General features: G+C 40.2%; 1 protein-coding gene across 1 annotated transcript in view; it reads left to right on the top strand.

Annotated features, from left to right (window-relative positions):
* The first annotated feature begins 3010 nt into the window (after nucleotides 1-3010).
* WDR64 (WD repeat domain 64) overlaps nucleotides 3011-26060 on the top strand; it is an 87619-nt gene continuing 64569 nt past the window's right edge. Inside the window, exons 1-8 of the mRNA XM_067464456.1 lie at nucleotides 3011-3221; nucleotides 5083-5213; nucleotides 11355-11457; nucleotides 15145-15248; nucleotides 16942-16971; nucleotides 21171-21281; nucleotides 22262-22479; nucleotides 23104-23238. Of these exons, the coding sequence (XP_067320557.1) occupies nucleotides 3011-3221; nucleotides 5083-5213; nucleotides 11355-11457; nucleotides 15145-15248; nucleotides 16942-16971; nucleotides 21171-21281; nucleotides 22262-22479; nucleotides 23104-23238 (1043 nt within the window). The remainder of the gene's footprint in view (nucleotides 3222-5082; nucleotides 5214-11354; nucleotides 11458-15144; nucleotides 15249-16941; nucleotides 16972-21170; nucleotides 21282-22261; nucleotides 22480-23103; nucleotides 23239-26060) is intronic.

Genomic DNA, 26060 nt, shown 5'->3' with positions numbered 1-26060 from the left:
TAAAATACTAATAAGTTTATATTTGTTAAAATTGTTCTTCATTTTAATTATTGCATTGTTTTTAAGTGTTTTTGCACTACAAATAAGAGATGTGCAGGGTGCATAGGGATTCATTCATGTTTTTTTCAAATTATAATCTGGCCCTCCAACAGTTTGAGGGACTGTGACCTGGCCCTCTGTTTAAAAAGTTTGAGGACCCCTGTCCTAGAATAACAAAATACTACCATGTTCCCCTGAAAATAAGACACTGTCTTATATTTACTTTTCCTCAAGAAGACACACTATGGCTTATTTTCAGGAGATGACTTATTTTTATTAAGTATGGTACACCAATCTACATTTATTCAAATATAGGCACCCACAGTGTTGAGTAAAATGACAGCCACTGATTTACCTCTTCCTCCTGAGGACACGCAATACCTAAAGCAGAGCGTCCTGCTCCTGACTTCACTGAGATGTTTCCTTTTACTCTATACCTCAGCTTGCAGCACATACAGAACAACCAGGACCTGACAGGGGGAGTCAACCTTGTTGATAGGGCTGCCTGCACCTCTCTGGTCACCTCTGAAATAGCAGCTGTCATGATGGGACAGATGAGAAGGGCTGCCGGTCTTCTTTACCACTCCATGCCAGTATGCTGCATAGCCACACCTATCACTATGTCTTATTTTTGGGGTATGGCTTATATTGGGCAAATGCTTAGAAATTCTGCTACAGCTTATTTATGGGTATGTCTTATTTTCAGAGAAACATGGAACGTGACACTGACTAATTGATAAATTCCCAATAGTCAACTGATCCTTTTTTAGAGTGTGTTGCTGTTAGCTTTCCTATCATCTTCACTAAGAACTATAATCAATCCTTATACCTGCTAAGCAATAAAAACATGTCTTCTGATACTGTTTTTTTGTTTTTCCCTCTCTCCGAACTATTAATTTTATTCAAAACACACTGCACAGCTTCTATCACATTCCACCATTTGCCCCATCAATGGTGCAGGAAAGAAAATTAACTACAGATTGTTTTCATAACTCTGAGAGGAACCAAATCAAGAGAATTGTCCCCTCTTTCCTCCAGATCAGTGGCATGATTTCTGCAAGTTCATGATCTGCTGTGATCCTAATTCTAGATTATATCTATTCTGCAATGGAAGAAATGCTCCTGAACAGCTTACCTCTGACTTTTACAATTAACATTTTGCTTTTCTCTCTATTATTTTTGTCATTGCTTTCAGGGAAGATAGAGATCAGTGCTGATGTGTTGACCCTGTGTATAGTTGAACCATATTGGGGTGGAAAGTGCCTTCAGGAAGGATACATGAAATATTGTAGCTCAGAACTACATCTTTGTTCCATAAATTGCTTCTGTTGTATATATACCATATTATTATTATTATTATTATTATTATTATTATTATTATTATTATGAACTACATTAATTGTTTTGCATTTTCACTCTAAATGTTGATAAAGAACTGGAATTGAATTCTTAAGAATTTATCTGTCAAGTACTAACAAAAAAAACCCCAATATGTTATGTGCCTTCACTTGAGGACTTCTCCTTGGATGCAGAGGCAATCTCACCAATTAAGTGGAAAAGAAACAGGACACAGTAGATGCCCCACACAACCCAGGACCTTCTTCCCTTTAGCCGGTTAGCTCATCTTGTGCTGCATTCAAAACCTTCACAGGAAGAAGCCAACTGAGAACACTGGAATGAAATGTAGCTATGTAAGTGATTCTAGCTAGGAGTTTCAGCCTTATACGACAACTATATAGGGAAGCTGGTAATTTGTTTGAAACAACACATTCCTTAGCAGCTGCTATGTACATGAAGCAAGAATGGTGTTCCAACCTATATCTCTGGACTGAGGGTTCTTTGCCAGCTCATCTGTGTCCATTTGGAGATCCTACTTGTTGTGATCCATGCTCCAACTTGTGAAATACAATAAAGCCCAACAGGCAGAGTTTGCATCAATACTCCATAAGGCTTCAGACCAAGAGTATTTCCCTTTCAATATCTTTTCATATAGGCAGGCTTGCCTATAAAGAAGTCTGAGACACATGGAAAAGTACACTCTGATTTCTGTTATCCTGGGGATGATTGATCACTTCTTGCTTCAATCAGGATATTGCTCATACCATCATGGGCTCCACCTCTTACTTAAGTAAAAACATGGATGTTCTGTTGTGCCTTTGATTAGGCAGTTCCAAAGAACTGGCCCTTTAATCCAGCACTTTAGCATGGCCCTCTGCTCTACAATCTGGACATTATAAAGCCCAAGGACATTACTCTCCCATCCCTGCCACTGAATTTGGCACTTTCCCTTAGCTCTATCTAGGAATTTTGCACAAACTCAGGTTCCTCTGAACTCCGCACTTTTATTGCTCCCATGGTACTGTTTCCATGATGTTATGTTTTATTGTTATATGTTTCTAATTGGTTTTGTGATGTTTTTATTTTATTGCTTTACATTTTAACTCTGTGCTCTCTGGGCTTGTCTCTTTGTAAGCTGCTCCGAGTCCCTTTGGTGAGATGGAGGCGGGGTATAAAAATAAAGTTGTTGTTGTAAATGTTGAGAGCCATCATTTCCTTTTCCTATGTAGCTTGCTTCTTCCCTTCACTTTTTGTTCACTTTACAGTTGATTGTAATTGCATTTTACTTCAAGGATGGAGGTCGGGATAGAATGAGGGAAGAATGTTGTTGTTTTGCACACTCAATGGATTGACTTAAGAGGGTTGAAGTGCATTCTGTATGTTATACATCCTAAACAAGTGCACATTTGAATCTCATAATAGCATTTTGTTATTGTTTTGTACTGAACTCAGTTTCAGCAGCTTTTTAGTTAAGATGGTTTGTGAGCTCAGGTGACCTAATGACCAATGAGGCTCAATGAGGTGTTGTGACATCAGGACATTGGCCTTCCCCTGTAATGCATGTGAAACAGACCAGTAGTTATTTCCCATTCGCCCAACCAACACACAAGATCTTTCAGCTGACATTTCTCCAATGCTAACATCAAGTATTACACCTGAGAGAAAGCAAGTCCTGAACACACCAAATGCAATATCCAGAAGAAAAATTCAAGAAGAGGATTCTACAGTTGAGATTCCAGATGCAATCCAATTTAAAAATGCCTTGAAGCAGTTTGAAAGATTAGTGGAAAGAACTGTGTCTCAGAAGCGGGACGAAAGGTTAGGCTTGTATGTAAAAGATGCTGGTAAGAATAGTAATTTTTGACAAAATTGTTTTGTAAAATGTATGCCTTTGGAAATGAAGTGCACCCAAAGCATCAAAGAAAATACAAGTAAAGATTGAGCATCTCTTATCTGGAATGATCTGAAATGCACCAAAATCCAAAATTATCCACATGGGTGGCTGAAATAATGACATCTTTGTTTTCTGGTGGCTCAATGCATACAGCATTGTTTTTAATGCACAACATTATTTAAAATCTTGTATATTATTACCTTCAGGCTATGTGTATAAATTGTCTATGAAGCATACATATATTTTGTGTTTAGACTTGAGTCCCATCCGTAGGATATCTGATTAGCCTATAAACACTCATGTTTATGTCCAGACATTTTAATTTAAAAAATCGACCCACAAAACCTGAGTCTACTTATCCACGGATCAAGTGTGACCACTGTACCTTAACTCATATTTTTTAAAAAGAACTATTCCCCTCTCTGAGTAGAATTGCAAAAGACTTAGTCCATTCCTTCGAAACCTAAAATAAACTCTGACCCTTTCTACTTCTTCCACTGCTTTGCTTCTTCTGGCTTTCTTGAATGCCTGGATGGGGAATTTGTGGCAGTGGCCAAGGGCCGTCCTCTCCCTGACTTGACATTGGTGCTTTGCCCCTTCTGCAAAATAACTCTAGGTTTATCCACAGGGCATATCAAAATCTATTATTTTGGACTAAAAATCTACCCTCAGTGTATACATGAGGTCAACATACATGAGCATATGGTATGTATATATGTATATACGACAACAGATATTCTATCATTTTAAAATATCTAAACACTTCTTGTCCCAAGTGTTCTGAAAAAGAGATACTCAACCTATATAAAAATACATGGCTAAAATATTGTAATTAAATGACTGATAACTCATTTAAATATAGATCTGTTCAGATAAGTGAGTTTTCAAAGCTTTTAATGGGATCAGTCCCAGCCTCTTGGGGAGGAATTTCCAGGAAATGGGTGAAAATACATAAAAGGGTCTATCTTTATTGCCTGCCATTTTAACTGATCTTTATGACAGGTTTCTGAAACTGATCTTAAAGCACAGGCATCAAGTGTTGGTAAGAAACAATATTTTCCACCAGATGAACAAAATAAATCTTGCATGGTAGTCTCAACTTCTGCTGCATTTACTTTGCTTTACAGAGCAATCTTATTTAGGTCTACTCAGAGGTAAGTGCTAATAAGTCCATTGGAGCTGGTGACCTCTTCAAATAGGCTGTTGGAATCGCCACCCATCATGACAAATCTGGCGACTGCCATCAGGGGGCATGGGAAACCCATTGCTTCATGCCCTGCATTGCCCAGATCACCAAAAAGCTGATCCCATGGGGGAAAGTGTTGATCACGTGGCTTCCCCCATTGCTTCCTGTACAACATAGGAAGCCTTCCATGTTGCTGTGGTGGCAGCATATGTCAGTATTGTACTAGTTGACCCACAGAGCCTTGCCAGAAGTTCCTCTGTAGCATGAGATGGGAGCCAGTAGGTTCTGTGGGTCAACTTGCACACAACTGGTGGATGCCACTTAAATAAACCCCATCTGATGAAGCCATCAACACCAGTACTCAGGTATAGCATAGCAGCCATAATGTTTTCAAAATATGTGGAGTTGGAAGTGATTTTTTTTTCAGAAACAGCAAGATTTTTTTATCACAGGAAATGCCAGAAAGCTTTCCAAATTAAAATGAGCACAAAAATGGAATTTCATGAACCAGTGGTGGATTTCAGTATGAGTAAAATGAAAAGATGGAACAAGGTATTGAAAATAGCAACATCAATTTATTTGTTTCTGTGTTGATCTTCTGTGGGGGATTTTTTTTTTCCTGCAGAGGAAATCGATTATGAAAAATTCTATGCTGAAGTCCAGGAACTTTTTGGGACAGATGTAAAAGCTCAAGATGTTAAAACTTTCTATAGAAAGATTAATAACAACCCAGATGGGCGGACAGAATGGTGTGAGGTAGGTTTGTTTTTAAAAAAAATAGAAACACCAACACATCTGAGTGTCAAAACGACTAATCTACATTCTGACACGGGGAATATTAGGAACTATTTACATTAAACATGACTTCAGTGTTACTATTATGTATCAGGAAAAGGGGAATGTTGAAAGAGGGAGCTCAGGGACAAGCGCAGGATGTACGTGCTTTGCTATGTTTTTCTCGTGAATGTTTTGAATATCTTTGAATGCTTGCTATACCTCCTCACTCAGTCTCAAAACTGTAATGGCAGAAGAAAGAAATCAATAATGTCCATCTAGGCTCCTCCCTCTGTAGTAACCTCATTATTATGTGTACAAACAGGAGTTCCCATCACATGTTAAACTGGGCATTTTTACATGTCTCTACATGGGGAATTGAAGAATATGTCACTTGCCAACCAGCTTAGGAATCGTCAGGAAAACTCACACTTTAGAAATGGCATTTCCACATTTGTAGTTCATGTCGTTTGAAGGGCATAATCAGTTGCAGTTTCTCAAGTGTGTGATTTTAATATTTATTATTTATTTATTTAGGGCTTTTATATCCCGTTCTTTCTCAATCTCCGCAGAGGGACTCAGGATGGCTAACAAAGTGGAACCCCATGGCACCCACATCAAAACATAAATATATAATTAACAGGAATGTAATAATAACAATATAAAACAGTATAAACAGTATAAAACCGTATAAACAATATAAAAACAATATAAAAACAGACAACAAATAGTCAGTGGTCACCGATTTAAATCATTATCCATTATTGCATGTGATGAAGTCCTGACTCTCGATCTAATGAAGGAAAATGAAGAATGAACCCATTCTCATCGGAAAAGCTTCACTTAAATGTGGAGGGAAGGTTGAGAAGTGGTTAGTTTGCTGGAGATTGTCATAGTACAGTGAACTGCTAATGTTTGACCTTGCAATGCCTTTTTCTCACATTTTCTATAGCTTGCCAAGAATGGAACACAAATGCTCCATATGGTTAGAACTCCCTAATGTAGGGACCCAACGTAAGTTTAAGTTGCATACAATTCATTAATCAAGCAATGTGTCCAGAGTAGATCTTGTCTGTGATACATATGCCTAGATAAATATGCCATCATCTGAAGACCTGTGCTGGAACTAATGACACAGATCAGGGTAAGGCTTTATTGAGATCAAGGAGAACAATCTGCTAAGAACAGAAATCCAGACTACAAAGAGGGGAAAGCATATCTTATTTCCCCATCTGTCTTCTGGGGAGGCCTAAGCTTTCAATTGTCTTCTGTATGCAGAGAGGTTTGTGCCTGTACTGTGTAATTATGGAAAGCTCATTGCAAATGTTAATATTTGATTAAAGAGAGTCTAGGATTATTCTGAGTGCAGTTGCATGTGTCCATGCATGCAGAGGAGGAAGTAAGTGCTCACATCACCCATGCTCCAGCAATGTATCTCTTACATCATTATGACTGGTATTTCTTTCCTCAGCCTTTTCAGACTAATCTGTGGTTCTTAAAAATGTTATCTAGGCTGCAATACAAAGCCTAATGCCAGATAGTCATTCACATAAACTGACCCAAGTAACCAATGTGTGTGCATCTCCTCTTGCGGTGGTATAATCCTGTTAGTCTCAAGTAAAATAGGCTCATTGAGTCAGCTGGAACTTTGCAAGTCAATACTTAATCAGTTTGATTAATTCAATGGGTCTACCATAATTCGAATAAAGAATTGGATCTAGGCCTGTGTACTGGGTCAGCCTGTGCCTCAAGCCTGAGCGAGAAGTTACCTCTGGAGACTTTTCAGAGCCATGAGCAGGAGAGAATTCGATACCTAAATCTGGATATAAATTTAAAATTTGAATATGTATTAATTTTAATTCAATGGATTTTAAGCTTAATATCGTATGTTTTTAAGGCATTGAATAATTGCCATATGTAAGCCGCCTTGAGTCCCACTTGGGGTAGAGAAAGGCATGGAATAAATACGGTAAATAAAATAAATAAAAAATAAATATAGACTTCTTCCCAGAGCCAGAGGCACCAGAGGAGGATAGAAATGTGGTAACACCTTAGCCTGCAGAGTTAGAGAGAAACTGTGAAAGTGCAGTCAGGATCCATAGCTTGCTGTCTTACTATAAAGCAGCAGTAAAAACTAGCTGTGGGAGTAACTTGCATTCGTGCTGTACCCATTGGTTGTATTTCACTGACCTTAACCACTGCTTTGAATTATTGTTGACCTGTTTGCTCTAGCCTTGACTTGTGGATTTGAACTTTGGACTACTCTTTCTCTGGATTATCCTTGGACTTGGCATAGTGACTTTTGTGAATATTATTCCCAGTTGTGTACTTGTACAATTGGTGTGGTTGTGATTTAACTGTTGGAACACCTGATATTTGAAGTTAGCCAGCACAGCCTGTTAACTTTATAGCTATCTTCCATTACTAAGGACCTCATCAGTGGAGGCAACTGTCTTCTCCCCCCTCCCCCCCCCCCCCGCACCATCAAGGTCCTATGCCTTGCCGTCTTCAAGGATCACAGCCATCTCATGTCCTTTCCCCTCATCTGTCTGGCTTCTCTCTGCCTTCTGTTGGTTGTAATCGGGTAGCACCTGACTCCTGAAAATACAATCCTCTCCCCTTTTCCCTGTGTTGCCACAATGGAGTCCCATGGGCAACCACTGGAAGTGCCTTGTGTCACGTGATGGCCTCTGTGGGACTCCATTTCGGCAGTCCAGAAAGATAGGGAGAAGACAGAGAAAAGACTTCATGGATGAAGTCCTCAGCATGTGATGGAAAGCATATTGCCAATTCCTAATCCTCCTTTGATTGCTTATTTGGGGATTTTATCATTGCCTTCTATGACCCAACTATGTGATTTTGGTCCCACTGTCTATTTGCTCTCCTGACTCAGAATCTGATCATTTGGGACTAACTTCTGGCAAGACTTCTAATGAATAAAAATAGAAACCACCCATGGTCTACCTAAATTTAAGTCTCCTAAGAGCTATGATCTCTTCTGATAAAAATGAGCTTGTATATCCTGAAGTTTTCTATTCATCAGCTCTCATTTGAAATGTTACCTCTGACTCTCATGATTATACTACTGTAGCAGTGAACATCATGAGCACTTAGAAGTGGTTAGATTGGCATTTAAAGCCCATATAGCTCTCTTCAGATGAATGTGCTACTGATTGCAGAGTCCTTTTCACCAGCTAAATCACTAGACCATAGCTAAGTGTTTCATATATTACATCATTAACCTTTCGATAGCTCCATTTAGATCATTCTTCACCTATCTCTAAATCATTCTTGTCTTCTCCAGAATTTAAAAGAGCATTTTCTTTTGGTCTTGTAAGTGGGAATCAAGTTGTCCCCCCCCCCCCCCCCCCAGCGGTGGTTGGGCTGCAAATATCTTCAACTCTGGCCAGTAAAGCCAGAAGGAAAGTGCTCTCTAATATTTAGGATTTCAACACATGGGGCTACAGATAAAAAGTTGAATAAGAATATGCAAAATATATAAGATTTGGAGAAGAATTTAGATATTTTTTTTCTAATCTTTTTCCCCCCATAGAGTGCAGATATTCCAGCCTTCAAGAAAAGAAGGCTGGGACAGTTGCTATTGATTCCTCACCTTATTCATTATTGATGTTTCAATAGTTTATGTTATACAGGTATTTCTCAGTTTACAGAATAGATGGCTTCCCAAGCCTTACATCCTTAACAGAAAATTTGACACCAGAGGCAGAAATAATACCAAAAAAAAAAAAAAAAAGATTTCCTAAATCACAGAAAATAAATTGATTAATGATTTTTAAAAAATGGGGAAATAGGAAACAGTATTTATTTATTTATTTATTTAAAACATTTATATTCCGCCCTTCTCACCCCCAAGGAGACTCAGGGCGCAGCACAGCATATACATGGCAAACATTCAATGCCGGGACACAGATTCACATACAACACATAAACATTAAAAGCATTTATCAAAATATTAAAATACACTATTTAAAACTGTCCTAGTCATCAGCATCAAATCTAATTGGCCTGGTTATCTTTCCCATTGCTGCTTTATTGCCCTGTCCCGAAAGCTTGGTCCCACAGCCAAGTTTTTACCATTCTTCTGAAGGACAGGAGGGAGGGGGCCGACCTGATCTCACCAGGAAGGGAGTTCCATAGCTGGGGAGCAATCACCGAGAAGGCCCTGTCTCTTGTCCCCACCAATCGCGCCTGTGACAATGGTGAGATGGAAAGCAGGGCCTCCCCGGAGGATCTTAATCTCTGTGCTGGTTCATAGGGGGAGATACATTCAGACAGGTAAATTGGGCCAGTGCCGTTTAGGGCTTTATAGGCCAAAGCCAGCACTTTGAATTGTGCCAAGTAGCAAACTGGAAGCCAGTGGAGCTGGCGTAACATGGGAGTTGTATGCTCCCTGTATGCTGCCCCAGTTATTAACCTCTCAGACTATTTGACGCTTCCGAGCAGTCATCAAAGGCAACCTCATGTAGAGTGCATTGCAATAGTCTATCCTAGATGTAACGAGAGCATGGACCACAGTGGCCAAGTCTGACTCCCCAAGGTATGGGCGCAGCTGGCACACAAGTTTTAATTGTGTGAACGCTCTCCTGGCCACCACTGCAACCTGGGATTCCAGGCTCAGTGATGAGTCCAGGAGGCCCCCCAAGCTGCGAATGCAATTTTGGTCCTGGCAACTGCAACGGTTGTTAACTACCAAAGCACTCCTAGACCATTTTGATGAGCACAACATAATATTTCACCAGTTTTTGAGGAAAGAATATAAAGCCTTTGACAACATGAGAAATATAAAGATTCTCCAGAGCAAGTGAAAATAAAATATATAGATCAGGTCTACTTACCACACTAAAAATGGCAATTCAGCTGCAACTCTTTTAAAGCTTTTAAGATTTAGATGCTTAGCTGAAGTTTATTTATTTGCTCTGTTAAATTTACTTCTCACGCAAAGGCTATATTTGCTGAGTAACCCCTAAATCATCTTACCTGTAAATCATATGGAAAGATACAATGACTAAAAGTATATTTGATTTTGTAATATCTCTCTCCCTGTCATATCTTGTAATATATTTGATATTTTGGCTTCCACTTCAATAGTGTAAAAAAGAGTACCTTGTTTTGGAGTCATCCTATAATTTATGCCCACTTTGTGTGCTTTTTATGGGCCAACATAACATAGCTTTTCAATTTTGCCCATATCACTACCTTTTTAAATGTTCAACCGTAAGTGCCTAACAAATGTTAAAGATGAAAATTCCAAGTGTGAGGGTGTCAAGCAGCAACAGTATACTTCTTAGTTCTATTCAGTCTTTGGATGTGTCAAAAGTTAAAATTTCAGTTAAAATTTCCCAATTTGCAGGGTGATTTTGTAATATCTCCTCTGACTGACTTTTCACAGCACATGCTTCCAGATTTTACAAGCCATAATGATTCCTCCATTACAAAAAAAATGTTCATCGGGTTCTCATACAATATCCCTTACTACTTATTCCTGTAAAATTATAGGGCTGAATAGATTCTGCTAGTTGGAGGTGCATATCTGATTCCCCATTTTTGAAATTATTTCCCGAATAACATGGTGGCAGAGACATCACACTAGAGCATGGATCCACATTAAATCCAGTTGCTGCCTCCTGCAGAATTCTGGGGTTTGTGGTTTAGTGAATCTCAGGACTTGTCTGCCTGAGCCCCTCCCTAAACTACAAACCCCAAAACACAAACACCATTAAATTACTTGACTTCTGGTCCAAGTATAAGAGTTTCCACAGAGGATCAGAAATTTCAAAAGAACTTTCTTTTCCTAGAATTTACTAGCTTCTTCAGAGTGACTTTAGGGCAACTTTTGGGGGAAAACATACAATAGAAATACCTGGATGACTAGAAAATTAATAGAAAGACCATTTCTTCCTGTATGCAGGTAAGTGAAACAATGGATACAGGGTCCATGTTTATTGGGGCTATCCTGTATCTGATGTCAGAAACTGTTACATATTAGGCACAAAGAGAAGAGGGGGAAGGGGTTTGTGTATATGACTGTCAGCCTGTCCATATATGTGTTCCACATATACCTTGTATCCATTTTTCATTGTTTTTTGCCATCCTTGACTTTAGATCTTTGGGTACTATATACTGGAGGGTGATGCTCTCGCTGCTCAACTTGATGAAGAAAATATGGTTTTTCTAGTATCCAAAAAACAGCGAATTACAAAAGCGGGTGAGATTTTTAGTTTTATTTATTACTAGCTTGGGGACCCAGTGGTGCCTGGGTTAGTTGAGAAAGTTATTGTTTGTTTTTTGAAGTTTGGTAATGTCTAACACTATTTTAAAAAAAAACCAGTCTTCCTTTTGTTTTTTATGAGTGCTCCCAATAGAAAATGCATAAGGATGTGGTTGAACTACAATTCCCATAATTGTGAGTCAATCTTTCCCAAATCCTGCTATTATTCAAAGTTGGCCATATTGAGTCTGTGTACCAAGTGTGGTCCAGATCTGATATCAGCTGGATTCAGTGATATCTAAATAAGGGTGAACTATAACTCCCAGATTCCCAGGGCAATCACCCACAAACCCAGCCAGTAATCAGAGTTGCCCATGTTGGTTCTGTGTGCAAAATTTGGCCTAGATCCATCATCGTCTGGGTTCAGTCCTCTCTGAATAAGGCAAACTACAACTCCCATAAATCAAGGGCAATTTCCCCAAACCTGGTCATGGGGGTTCTGCACACCAAATGTCATACAGGTCCATTATCAAAGGGGGTCAGAGTGCTCTGCTTTGATGCAGGGTGAACTCCAACTTCAATCCTGTGTGTCAGTCCCCCAAACCCCTGCAGTCTGTTCAGTTGCTGATCAATTCTTCTGTGTTTGCTGAGTGCCATAAGAAAGGGTAGGAAAGTGTTAAGGGAGAGGCAATGGGTAGGATCATGCAAATTCCATACAAGGAACCCGGGATGCCTGCCTGTGGTGGAGGAAACACATCAAATCTAGGATGAATTTTTCCCCAAATGAAAGCATTCCTTGGGTGGTTAGTGTTTGAGGGGGGCATTGGCAGTGTTTGGACTACATGGTCATGGCACTCACTATAATCTGCAATGTCAGTTGAGGGAGTGCCTTCGGAGACTTCTCAGCACTTGGAACTATAGCCTGTTTGTGGAGGCGGAAGACTCTGTAAGTGGACACCTCCGCCACATACACACATACACCTTTTTTCACTTTTATTATGTGTATAGATGATGTATTTATGAAACAAAGAATCTCAGTAAGGGGAACAATTTATATATCATCAATCTCATATTGATTTATTTAAGATTCTTAACTCATTGAACATCTATCTTAAACAGTTCTGTGATAAGTTTTAATTGCTTTTTAAATTATTCCAACTTAGAGTTAAATTTTTCTTCTGAGATCAGCTCTAGCTAAATTCTATTAGCATTAATATCAACCTTCATCTAGGTATTACTATCCATTTTCTAATATATTACAATATTGGAAAAACCCAAAGGGAAAAAGAAAGAAGGAAAGAAAGAAAGAAAGAAAAGAACAAGAACAAGAACAATACAGTTAAGAAAAAGGAAATTACATTTAACCTGGTTAAGACCTGGTTAAGACCTGGTTAAGACCTGGATCTATGAGCAAGCGTTTGGCTAAACAGTGCAATTGAACATAGGAAGACGGTAAAATTGAACATAGGAACGGCACAAGGATTATGAGAATGGATTTTGCTCTGTTATCGAGGCGTCATGAATTGATAATAATTGTGGATTTTGCTATTGTGTATGATGTGTTTTTAACTGTGTATTGTTGTGATAACCTGCATTGTGTAAACCGCATTGAGTCGCCTAATTAGGCTGAAAAACGCAGTATAGAAATAAAGCAAATAAATAAATAAATAAACTTCCAAGTTTCCTAATGATTATATGCAATATATAAAGTAAATTCCAATTACGCTCACCACTCATATGCTACTGCTTTAACCAAATTTATGAATTACCAAAGCTAAGATTTCACATATTATTCTCTTTTCTTTGAAAAATGCAAATTAAATGTTCCCAATCTCTCAAAAATGTTACCAATGACTTCCCTCTCACCAGAGTGATTTTGTCCATATCAGCTAAGTCAGTTTCAGCAGCCAGTCCTCACATACTGGTATTGATTTATTTTTTCATTGCTGGACATAAATAATATTGCTCCAGTGGTTATGAGTCATAATAATTTTCCATATGCCCCATCCGATCATGCATCAAACACAGAAAAAATAGTCCCAGTAGCTCCATGTTGAATTTAATAGCCCATTCAAGAAATAACCTGAAACTCTCAGAGGAAGTATATGAAAATGAGCACCTGAAAGGAAGGTTCAAATCCATGTAAAGCATGCTATCAGGTGAGAATTCCAGTAGCTTGAAGTCAGCTGGGTGGATCAGCAAAAAAACAAAATGCAGACTTAAAGTTGCACTTTGTCAGTTCAATGCCAGATCCATCTCTTAGAACCACTTTAACTGCGTCATCAACTAAGGTATACCAAACTGCACATAGTTCAGCCTGAATGGCATTATTCACCATCTCTACTTTGGGGTAAGAAAGGTGGTAAATAATCCTATTTTCACTTTAGGTTTTGGGGGAGACAACATCTAAAGAGGGGGCACTTAAATTGGAATGAGGAGGTGAAGGGTAAGGTCTCACCACTCTTCTTTCTGCAACTCTTTCCCAATATTTTCTCTAAGCAATGTATTTGAATTGTAGGGGGGAAAACATTACATCTAAATGTTAAGATAAAGGTTTTCCCCTGACATTAAATCTAGTTGTGTCCGACTCTGGAGGTTAGTGCTCATCCCCATTTCTAAGCTGAAGAGCAGCGTTTTCCGTAGATGCCTCCAAGGTTATGTGGCTGGCATGAATGCACGGAGTGTTGTTACTCTCCCATCAGAGCGAGTTTGCATGTTTTCAAACTGCTAGATTGGCAGAAGCTGGGGCTAATAGCAGGAGCTCACTCTGGTCCCCAGATTTGAATCTAAACATTATGAAGAATATTATGTTCATTGGTGGAATATACTAACTCGTAGCATGATGGAGTATCCTTCTCTGGAGATTTTTAAGCAGAGAGTGGATAGCCACTCTCTGCTTTGATTATGGATTCTTGCATGGCAGGAGATTGGACTAGATGGCCCTTGTGGGCTCTTCCAACTCTTATGACTCTAATGATTCTAAGTGTTCTACATCAAATACAAACTGCAAGTTCCTAGCTATAAATGAGCTGCAATTCTCATGAAATGAGGTTTTGAATTCACATTTGAAATTCTCTCTTAAACAATGCTATCTGGACTCAATGGGGGAGAGTCATACTTGGAGTTTCTCCGGCTTCATAGAATCATAGAGTTGGAAGAGACCTCATGGGCCATCCAGTCCAACCCCCTGACAAGAAGCAGAAAAATTGCATTCAGAGCATCCCTGACAGTTGGCCATCCATCCTCTGTTTAAAAGCTTCCAAAGAAGGCGCCTCCACCACACTCCGGGGCAGAGAGTTCCACTGCTGAATGGCTCTCACAGTCAGGAAGTTCTTCCTAATGTTCAGATGGAATCTCCTTTCTTGTAGTTTGATTGAATGGAGCTTAGTTGGATCAGTAAAAATAGGTAGTCAACTTTTTAAAGATTTGAACTTAATCACTACATATTTTGCTTTGAATCTAATTGGTATTCACAACTAAAGTAGACCCATTGAATCAGTGGGAATTGCAGAGTGTTTATTCATAATCAACATTTAATTGAATAGGTCTATTTTAGTTGGAACTCTTGGTAGGATTTAGAATTCACCTTATGTGCAGAACCCTAAATTAGACCCTTCCCAATTTGTTTTTCGTTTTGTGCATTACCTAATTCCTTAAATCTATCAATGTTTTTGCCTTTGGCAGGAGTCAAGAGACGTGATGTAATAAAATGCATAGTAAAGATAACACAGCTGGATTTTATACTAACAGCATCTCAAAAAGGAATGTTGTCCATTTTTAATAGCCAGGTAAGCCTGATGGAAATCCTGTGTGGTCAAGACACAAGCAGCCTGTTAAAATGTGTGAAATGCTATTATCTTTCAAAGCAGCACTAACAATCTCCAAGGGTCTAATTTAATTAGGCACAGTACATGATAAGGCACATATAATGAAATCTAAAGCTCTTATGGCTGACTAAACACTAAAGGGCTATGGCTGTGACAGTTGGAAACTATTGTATAGAAGCCTATTTATCTGTCCTGCGTAGAATGCATCTTAAACATGAAAAGTTGCCTGTGCTATACAAAGCACTGTTTTTCCGGGGGGAAAACAACCCTCCCCTGAAGGTAATTCATAGCTGCCTCAGACTTTTTCATTTTAGCAGTGTGACTCAAAATTCTCATGCAACACTTTGAAAAAGAGAGCTGAGAAACATTTTGAGTGCTGATGTCAACTGTGACATCAGTACCCAAAATGTTTTTCAGCTCACTTTTTCAAAGTGTTGCATGGGAATTTTGAGTCACACTGCTAACGTGCTATCTGGTCTTTTAAAAATGATTAGGAAAAGGTAGTACAGATTTTTTTAGTAGTTCGTACTTATGCATTTAGATTAAAGACAAAACTTGATAACGCTACTTTTTGAATGGGCATATAATAGTTGTTGTGATTGGGGAATCCTGGGAATTAAAGTCCAAAAAATCATATATTTTTTCAATTTCATTGTAATGGAAAAGGATTTGTGATGGAAATTTCTATTTTTGACAAATGGAAGAATGATATTTGCACTTCAGTTGCAATGAAGTGAGATGATCACATGTGAAAACTCTTAATTTTCTTCTAGAGAAGAAATCTATTTTGATCTGTCTTCACATGGGGAAGTATGGTTTGAGGGCATCTAATTCCCTATTTGCTCCTTGTTGGAGCCTTTGTGGGAATTCACATTTGCTTAATTCAGTGGTGCCTCCCTAAGTTTTTAAATCAATAACAGAAAGGGGGTTAAGAAAATAATTTGGGTGTCTCAGTGTGGCATACCATCAAGGATCATTGGCATTACATGAGGTAATGCACCTTTCATTTTTGTTGGAATTGAAATGGGCCACGGATCCATTGCTTAGCTAAGTGTTGGCCCAGCATGGGCAGGACCCAACCCATCTGCCTACCAAATGATAGAGACCACTTTACATAGCCCACCTGCAGGACTAAAAAGGATTGCTGGCTTGCCAGTGCATCTCTTCAATCTCACAATGATGCATCTGAGTGAAGTCAGTCAGAAGCCATAACTGGGAAAAGTTCAAGTTCTTATGTGTTTTTTTTTTCCCTTGGGGCTTCTACAGCAGACCAACTGTTGGCAAGCCACTGGTTGAAGTGCAATATTGAATGGAAGAAAGCCGCCATTATCAACTGACAAATGCGAAACCTCACAGAAGATAGAACAGTAGCTGGTAGGAAATAGATCCCAAGTCCCATTTCCTTCATGGTAAAAATGCCAGAGCAGTAGCCAGATATGTTTTTGAAAGCCGTTCAGAAAGAAGTATGTTCAATTGATTTGTAGTATCTGGCAGGTTCAGACTAAGGTGAATTCCCACAAAGGCTCCAACAAGGAGCAAATACATGACACCCCAGCAAGCCATTACCTGCTGGGTCTTCAGTGTCTGAGATATACTCTTATGTATATCTGGTTGATAGATGTATTTACTACAATTTTTGTTCTTCCTTTTCCAGATGAGGATGCTGGCAAGCACAAGTATTCCAGTAAGTTTACTTTTTTTTGTCTAACCAATAATGTTAAGAAGTAAGTTACTGAAGAACAAAATACAGGCAGTCCCCAAGTTACAAACATCCAACTTACAACTGACTCATAGTTAAGAATGGGGTGAGACAACAGGAAGTGAGAGTAAGCAACCCCTAGAAAGATAAAATCACTCTTGAAAGAGTTATCATATGGAAAAGGTGTCTCCACTGAAGCTTTTTCTCCAATCCTTGTTTCTACAACAAGTGATTTTTTTTCAAAATCCTATTATTACAGGGACAGGAAGTGAGGTGGAATCTTCTGAACAGGAGCACAGACAGTAAAACAAACACCATGGGGGTGTTAACCCTTTCCTACGCTATCTAAAACTAAGAACTATATATATATGGCTGGAGTTACACTTAAAAACTTTACCTGTTCCTACTTACATACAAATTCAACTTGAGAACAAACCTACAGAACATATCTTGTTTGTAACTTGGGAACTGCCTGAAATGCAGAAGCTCTTCTTTGAACTTCCTGTGTAATTTTGTATTGTGAAATGTGTTGTGTAGTGCAGTTATATGACACATTCTTAAGTCAGGGGATATACTGTAATAAGAAAGATGAGATATTCTTTGAGTTTTGATAAGTGACATTTGTAATGATTTCAGTAGTTCATTTTTAAATGTTAAATATGTTTATAGGGTCAAATCCGGTATCAGGAAAAAAAAACAGATGAGATATTCTATAAATGAAGTACCGTCACAAATGACATGGTCCCAACTGACCTCCTGAGGATGTGGGCAATAACATCAGGGTCTAGAACAATGTTTCTTAACCTGTGGGTCCCCAGGTGTTTTGGCCTAAACTCCCAGCTAGTTTACCAATTGTTAGGATTTCTGGGAAGGCTAAAACATCTGGAGATCCACAGATTGAGAACCACTGGTCTAGTAGAAGCTTAACCAGTGGAAAATAAGCTTCATACACTAAAAATACCTCTAAGAATCTGGGTATCAAAACCTATCTAGGTTGCGTGGTGAAACAGAACTCCTGCGATCCAAGATATCTCTTCAGGATTCCTCAAAGGCAAGACCCTTGACTGGTGATTTTCTGATTTGTGTGTGTTTTCCTACGTGTCAAAAGACTGAAAGACTTCTCATGGGATGTAATCGCTGGCAATAAGAGCTTGAAGATCAAGTATCAAGATCAAGATCAATTATTCTAGTGCTTTTAATCCCAGCCTTTTGCTTTTAAACCTGCCTACCAGTAGAATGCCATTTCAAACTTCTCTGACTTTGAGTTTGGCCTTCAGGCTGAAAGAGTTTCCTCACCCTGGATTTAGGGATTGTCAACAGTAACCTACACTTGGAATTGAGTCAGAAACAAATCAGAAGTGAAAGAAATATCCTCAAAGTTTTGCGTCTCCATCCACAGTCTGATTATGCATTCTGACCCTGCTGGGATCTCTGAAAGGATCTGGACGGCATAAAGTTGTATTATACAATGCATTACAGTAATCATCCTATGATACTGGGCAGTGGAGACCTCTTAAGATGGAATATTAATAATAATAATAATGATGATGATGATGATGATGATGATGATGATGACTTTATTTATAAGTAACCCAGTACATTCAAACTAGAAAGGTATTTTCCTAAGAAAAGTTATTGCACTGTGTCCTAACAGATGTCTTGACAGAGTTCTTGGTTAAATGACAAAATGTTATTTTTGAGAAAAGCATTCAGCTGAAGCCAGCACAGATTCCCTCTTTTGCCAGAGCAGATTTTTATTGAGAGGATGGAGCGTAAAGCAGAGACACCCTCCGCCCATGCTAACTTTGCTGATGGATCTGTGGAGAAACCTGCAAGCAAGCATTTTACAATAATTTCTCCCTCTTTTCATATCTTCTTACTTATCTCTCTTCCCGCCCCTCCAAAGTGATTTTTGGGTAGTGAGAAGTCAACCTATGTGTTTATAGATGCCTTTAAGCCCATACTAACAATGCTATTTTAAATCAAATTGTTTATGGTTTCTACATCTTCTTTCTCCTTTTTTCTTGTATCTAACATGATCAGATAAAATTGAGAAATTTCTTATAATCCTTGATGTCTGTCAGATACTATCAAGACCATCGGTATGGCCACATTTCTGTTGAAAGTGTGTGTCCCTATTAATTAGCCATAGCTACAGTATATTTTCCCATGGCTAAAATGAAGTTCGTCATACCACATATCCCAAAAGATCTTGGCTTAGGGGGAAAATGTCTAAACCATCAGAAATTATCAGTGCTGTGCTCCCAAACCTTTTAGAGATTATTGGTTATGTGTGGGAAAAGGTTCTTGCTAAGATGCCACTATCGTTTTTAAAATAATTTTCCTGGGGACTGAATCTATTTTGAGCAAGTCTTCCTTTCTAGTTAAAGGTTATTTTATTTAATGCCTAACAGCTGCTGCTGGTATACCAGTGGGTAATAAATCCATTAATTAGTATAGCTTCCCTCGCAGACTCTTGAAATGTGAAAGCACCATCTTTTCTTTACATTATATTTTCCTGTGATCAAATTACTTGCACTTTCTTCTTATTAAGAATATATTCCCATGACAGGCCTGCATGTTCCTCACTATATTCATTTGGGCAAGTTAGATAATGGCACTGCAACCATTTCCTTTTTAACATGGTTAGACCTTGTTACCGTCATGCATTGAAAACAGAATTTCTGATTCGAGGCAGAAATGCGGCCCGCTACTGTTTTAGCCTCCAAAATTTGATTTATAAACGTATTAACTTTTCCAATTTCTCCACACAAATCACAAAGTACTCTGCAGTTTTCTATTTATATAGTAAAAAACACATGGATGTGAAATTAATTTTTGGATTATTGAAACAGGAACACCGATGTAAGATTCAGTTCTGAAACAGAGTCACAAATAATGACAATCCTCATAACTATCTGCAGAAGGACTAAAAAATGGAAGCACGTATGTTGATTTATATCAACAAACCAGTTCTTGCAAGTTTATCTCACCAGGAATATAAGACTTCCTGTTAAGCTAATGAGTCTTATTTATCATTCTAAAGTAAGCTACCCCCATCCTGTGTAAAGTAACTTGTTGTTTATTCGTTCAGTTGCTTCCGACTTTGTGATCTCATGGACCACCCCATGCCAGAGCTCCCTATTGGCCATCACCACCCCCAGCTCCTTCAGAGTCAAGCCAGTCACTGTGTATAGTAATAGAGAACCCAAAACAGTATATTTTTGGCATGAAAAATCTCATTTCAACCCCAAACTACTATAAAAAAGAGGTTACGTCTGATCATCTTTTCCCACAAATTGATAGTGTGTTTTCCAAGCTTTTAATTTACTTGAACTCAGACAATTACTGAACATCATTGACTCTTAATATTTTTTTTCAGGGTGAACAGGGTATTGTTGAGTAAGAGAATGTTTCACAGCTGCTTGCTTTGTATTGATTTTGTCCTTGATTTCACCAGCAATCAAATATCACCCCTGCCACGAAATCTTGAAGTCAACGTACTGTAGCAATTATACTTCGTTTGTCCTTGAACATGGTCTTCTGCTTTATATTGGTTTTTTTTTTAAAGTATCCATCCTGTTGAAACCCCAATAAAGCAAGGAGGGGGCTACTGATTCTAAGAGCAAGAAGAGAAAAGTATGAGGGACATGAATTGTTCTCCTATGCCTTGCCTATCTTTTTCCACCAGTCAAACCCATTATCAGTCCTGTAGATCAACCGAGGAACCTGTACTTATAGTGGGTGGGGGGAAAGAAGGCTTTGGAGTTTGTTTTGAGGAAAATTTTGTACCTTCCAAAATTGTCCCAACACCTGTTTTGTGCATGATTGAGTTAGCATTACATTTAAGAAATAGTTGTTCCTGGTTTGACTGTAAAATCATCTTGAGGAGCATGCTGAAATATTAAGCAATTTACTCTGAATTCTTGGGAGGAAATCAGGGTACACATAGAATAAATTATAATTAAAATACCTTCACACTTATATAAAAAAGCATATTATTTCCAATTCCCTAAGCAAAATCAAAGAGTAAACTCAAGCAAGATCAACTTTGCTGATAATTATTTCTCCAATTCTTCATAGCAATCAACCTCATAAGAAAACTTCAGACATCGGTTATATAGCATAGTTATTTCCTGCAAATAATGGTGTAGTTGATTCTGTTGACATTTATCTTTCCTTAGGATAGTTCCTGGATAAGTGGATGTGATTTCCTGAGTCAGCTCAAGCGTGTGGTTGCAATAACGGAAAGAAGCATCATCATATGGGATTATAAAACACAAGGGACAGCCATGGTATGGTACCAAGTCATAATCATGACCTTTTTTCCAAACAAAGCAAAACTTACAATCAATATGTTCTGGTAGTTTATGCTGAAGTTTCATATTTCCAGATTATACTGCATTTTTGTTATTAAAAATGAGCAAGAAAAGAAGTAGTGATGCTTGATTCATCTGAAAGCACCATAGGTGTTTCCCAATTAGACTTAAATGTGTCTTACTGCCTTGCCTCATCACTATAGGGGCTCCTAGAAATTGGAGACACTTAGTTCTTGGGAGGAGAGCAATGTCCAAAATCGATAATATAGTGAAGTGTAGAGACATCACACTGGCAACGAAGATCCGCATAGTAAAAGCAATGGTATTCCCTGTAGTCACCTACGGATGTGAGAGCTGGACCATAGGGAAGGCTGAGTGAAGGAAGATAGATGCTTTTGAACTGGGGTGCGGGAGGAAAGATCCGTGAGTGCCTTGGACTACGAGAAGATCCAACCAGTCCATACTTCAGGAAATAAAGCCCGACTGCTCATTGGAGGGAAGGATAATAGAGGCCAAGATGAAGTACTTTGGCCACATCATGAGAAGAAAGGAAAGCTTAGAGAAGACAACAATGATGGGGGAAATGGAAGGAAAAAGGAAGAGGGGCCGACCAAGGGCAAGATGGATGGATGGCATCCTTGAAGTGACTTGATTGACCTTGAAGGAGATGGGGGTGGTGATGGCCAACAGGGAGATCTGGCGTGGGCTAGTCCATGAGGTCACGAAGAGTCAGAAATGACTGAACGAATGAACAATAACAGAAATTGGATTCTTCCATTCGTAATGTCCCCTGGGTTTTCCCAGTGCCTTTTTCTTTCCCTAGCCCTGAAAAGTCATACTTTACTAGCACTTGAACGTCCCTGTTTTGACATTCTTCAGGGATGCATATTTTATTACATTTTCTTTGGAAGAGCAAATATCAATACACCTAACAACCTGTTTGTTTTATTTGCTAGGATAACTGTTTTATTATCAAACCGATGGAACATTGTCTCCTCTCTGTCTGTTCCGTTCACCGACCAGCAGAATTGCTTGTGAAGGATGACATCTTAATGGGAGATGATGCAGGATTCGTAAACTTGTTTTCTATGACCAGTGACGATTTTGGTCTAAAACAATCCAAATCTAAAAAAAAATCACAAATAATGGTGATAGATTCTAAGAAATTCAAAAAGTAAGTATAGGCTCATCAAGGATTCTCCTTAATGGGACTTAACATTTAGTGTTGAAATGGATCTTATGATGGAAAGCAAACAAAATAAGAACATGGTTAAGAGAATTTTTTTGTTTCAAGTATTCTTGTTAAAAATACAGTGTGTACTGTTTGATAAATTGATCCTGTAATAAAAGTCTAAAATGTGGAGTTTTTGTCTTGAAGGTTCCAGCCAGACATGCTTTTTAGGATGGATGATACTCCATTCCATCTCTTTCACCATTATCTCTAAAATATTAACCCACTTGTTAGGTTTCAATAAACTATTTGAGGAAGTTCCCTCCAAAGGCTTTTCCTCCCTCAATATTTTTCATTCCTGCGAAATGTGCCATTTCCCAAGTCTCTATTGTGTACACAGATTATGTTGGTTTGGCAACACTTGGGTATTTCATATGCAGTTTGTATGCATGGTGCATACTACACCCAATCCTATTTTTCACAGTTTTGCATGGGTTTAGGCATGCTCAACCTGTAATGATTTTATCAAAGGTTGTCTGGAGATCCTTTTCTAATTGTACATATCCTACTAGGACGTCAAGGAAATTTAACATTTTTAATATATGCAAATATGCCTTTTCTCTTTAGTATTAAACGCAAGCTGCATAATGACTGGGTGGTGAAAGTAAAATATATTCCAACCTTGAATTGTTTTGGATCATGCTCTTTGGACAGTGTTCATTCTTTGGTACTGGATGACCTCAGAAGGCTAGAAGACAACATGTAAGTCACGATGAAAAATGTGTTTATCATACCAATAATCATGGGATTTACTTCTCATTTTTAAAATAGAGGTTAACTTAAAATATCTCTTAAAATGAATTAACCAAAGGCCTGCCAAAATGATTCTTCATACAACTGATCGAACTCACAAAGCACCTTTTAAAGGAAGCTCTAAAATCAACATTGCTAAGTTCTTTTGTGTATGATTTTCATAAACAAATCTAAATATATGCTATAGAATTAACCCACAATGTTATGTGTTCAATCTCATATGAAAATTAAACATAATCTCTATTAGCTTTGGTAACTGGCTGGCATTATAATAACCTAACCAATTTCACAGTGGATTAAGTCATTTGCTGATCTTGATAATGTAACATTAACACTATGTAATACGACTTTTGTTCCTGGGTTATAAATGTCATTTCCTAATTGGATCTGTCAGGAAAACATGAAAAAAGTTTATTAAACTGCAACAACCTTTATTTTTGCGGGACATCCTACAGTACATTTTGCTATATTTTTCAATGAATAATATAAATGGGGCCAGAATAAAGAAGGGGAGCCAGGAGGATATTGCCATCTTGTCCCCTGTGACATCAGCGCCCCTCCCCCAACACCAACGGCCACTCTGGCACCAGAATAAAGAAGGGGAGCCAGGAGGACGTTGCCATCTTGTCCCCTGTGACATCACCACCCCTCCCCCAACACCAACGGCCACTCTGGCACCAGAATAAAGAAGGGGAGCCAGGAGGACGTTGCCATCTTGTCCCCTGTGACATCACCACCCCTCCCCCAACACCAACGGCCACTCTGGCACCAGAATAAAGAAGGGGAGCCAGGAGGACGTTGCCATCTTGTCCCCTGTGACATCACCACCCCTCCCCCAACACCAACGGCCACTCTGGCACCAGAATAAAGAAGGGGAGCCAGGAGGACGTTGCCATCTTGTCCCCTGTGACATCACCACCCCTCCCCCAACACCAACGGCCACTCTGGCACCAGAATAAAGAAGGGGAGCCAGGAGGACGTTGCCATCTTGTCCCCTGTGACATCAGCGCCCCTCCCCCAACACCAACGGCCACTCTGGCACCAGAATAAAGAAGGGGAGCCAGGAGGACGTTGCCATCTTGTCCCCTGTGACATCAGCGCCCCTCCCCCAACACCAACGGCCACTCTGGCACCAGAATAAAGAAGGGGAGCCAGGAGGACGTTGCCATCTTGTCCCCTGTGACATCAGCGCCCCTCCCCCAACACCAACGGCCACTCTGGCGCCAGAATAAAGAAGGGGAGCCAGGAGGACGTTGCCATCTTGTCCCCTGTGACATCAGCGCCCCTCCCCCAACACCAACGGCCACTCTGGCGCCAGAATAAAGAAGGGGAGCCAGGAGGACGTTGCCATCTTGTCCCCTGTGACATCACCGCCCCTCCCCCAACACCAACGGCCACTCTGGCGCCAGAATAAAGAAGGGGAGCCAGGAGGACGTTGCCATCTTGTCCCCTGTGACATCACCACCCTTCCCCCAACACCAACGGCCACTCTGGCACCAGAATAAAGAAGGGGAGCCAGGAGGACGTTGCCATCTTGTCCCCTGTGACATCAGCGCCCCTCCCCCAACACCAACGGCCACTCTGGCGCCAGAATAAAGAAGGGGAGCCAGGAGGACGTTGCCATCTTGTCCCCTGTGACATCACCACCCCTCCCCCAACACCAACGGCCACTCTGGCACCAGAATAAAGAAGGGGAGCCAGGAGGACGTTGCCATCTTGTCCCCTGTGACATCAGCGCCCCTCCCCCAACACCAACGGCCACTCTGGCACCAGAATAAAGAAGGGGAGCCAGGAGGACGTTGCCATCTTGTCCCCTGTGACATCAGCGCCCCTCCCCCAACACCAACGGCCACTCTGGCGCCAGAATAAAGAAGGGGAGCCAGGAGGACGTTGCCATCTTGTCCCCTGTGACATCACCACCCCTCCCCCAACACCAACGGCCACTCTGGCGCCAGAATAAAGAAGGGGAGCCAGGAGGACGTTGCCATCTTGTCCCCTGTGACATCACCACCCCTCCCCCAACACCAACGGCCACTCTGGCGCCAGAATAAAGAAGGGGAGCCAGGAGGACGTTGCCATCTTGTCCCCTGTGACATCAGCGCCCCTCCCCCAACACCAACGGCCACTCTGGCGCCAGAATAAAGAAGGGGAGCCAGGAGGACGTTGCCATCTTGTCCCCTGTGACATCACCACCCCTCCCCCAACACCAACGGCCACTCTGGCACCAGAATAAAGAAGGGGAGCCAGGAGGACGTTGCCATCTTGTCCCCTGTGACATCAGCGCCCCTCCCCCAACACCAACGGCCACTCTGGCACCAGAATAAAGAAGGGGAGCCAGGAGGACGTTGCCATCTTGTCCCCTGTGACATCAGCGCCCCTCCCCCAACACCAACGGCCACTCTGGCACCAGAATAAAGAAGGGGAGCCAGGAGGACGTTGCCATCTTGTCCCCTGTGACATCAGCGCCCCTCCCCCAACACCAACGGCCACTCTGGCACCAGAATAAAGAAGGGGAGCCAGGAGGACGTTGCCATCTTGTCCCCTGTGACATCAGCGCCCCTCCCCCAACACCAACGGCCACTCTGGCACCAGAATAAAGAAGGGGAGCCAGGAGGACGTTGCCATCTTGTCCCCTGTGACATCAGCGCCCCTCCCCCAACACCAACGGCCACTCTGGCGCCAGAATAAAGAAGGGGAGCCAGGAGGACGTTGCCATCTTGTCCCCTGTGACATCACCACCCCTCCCCCAACACCAACGGCCACTCTGGCGC

This window comes from Anolis sagrei, chromosome 1 (assembly GCF_037176765.1).
Source record: "Anolis sagrei isolate rAnoSag1 chromosome 1, rAnoSag1.mat, whole genome shotgun sequence".
NCBI classification, from domain to species: domain Eukaryota; kingdom Metazoa; phylum Chordata; class Lepidosauria; order Squamata; family Dactyloidae; genus Anolis; species Anolis sagrei.
Note: the sequence above shows the minus strand (reverse complement) of the source record. Positions and strands in the feature narration are given on the sequence as shown.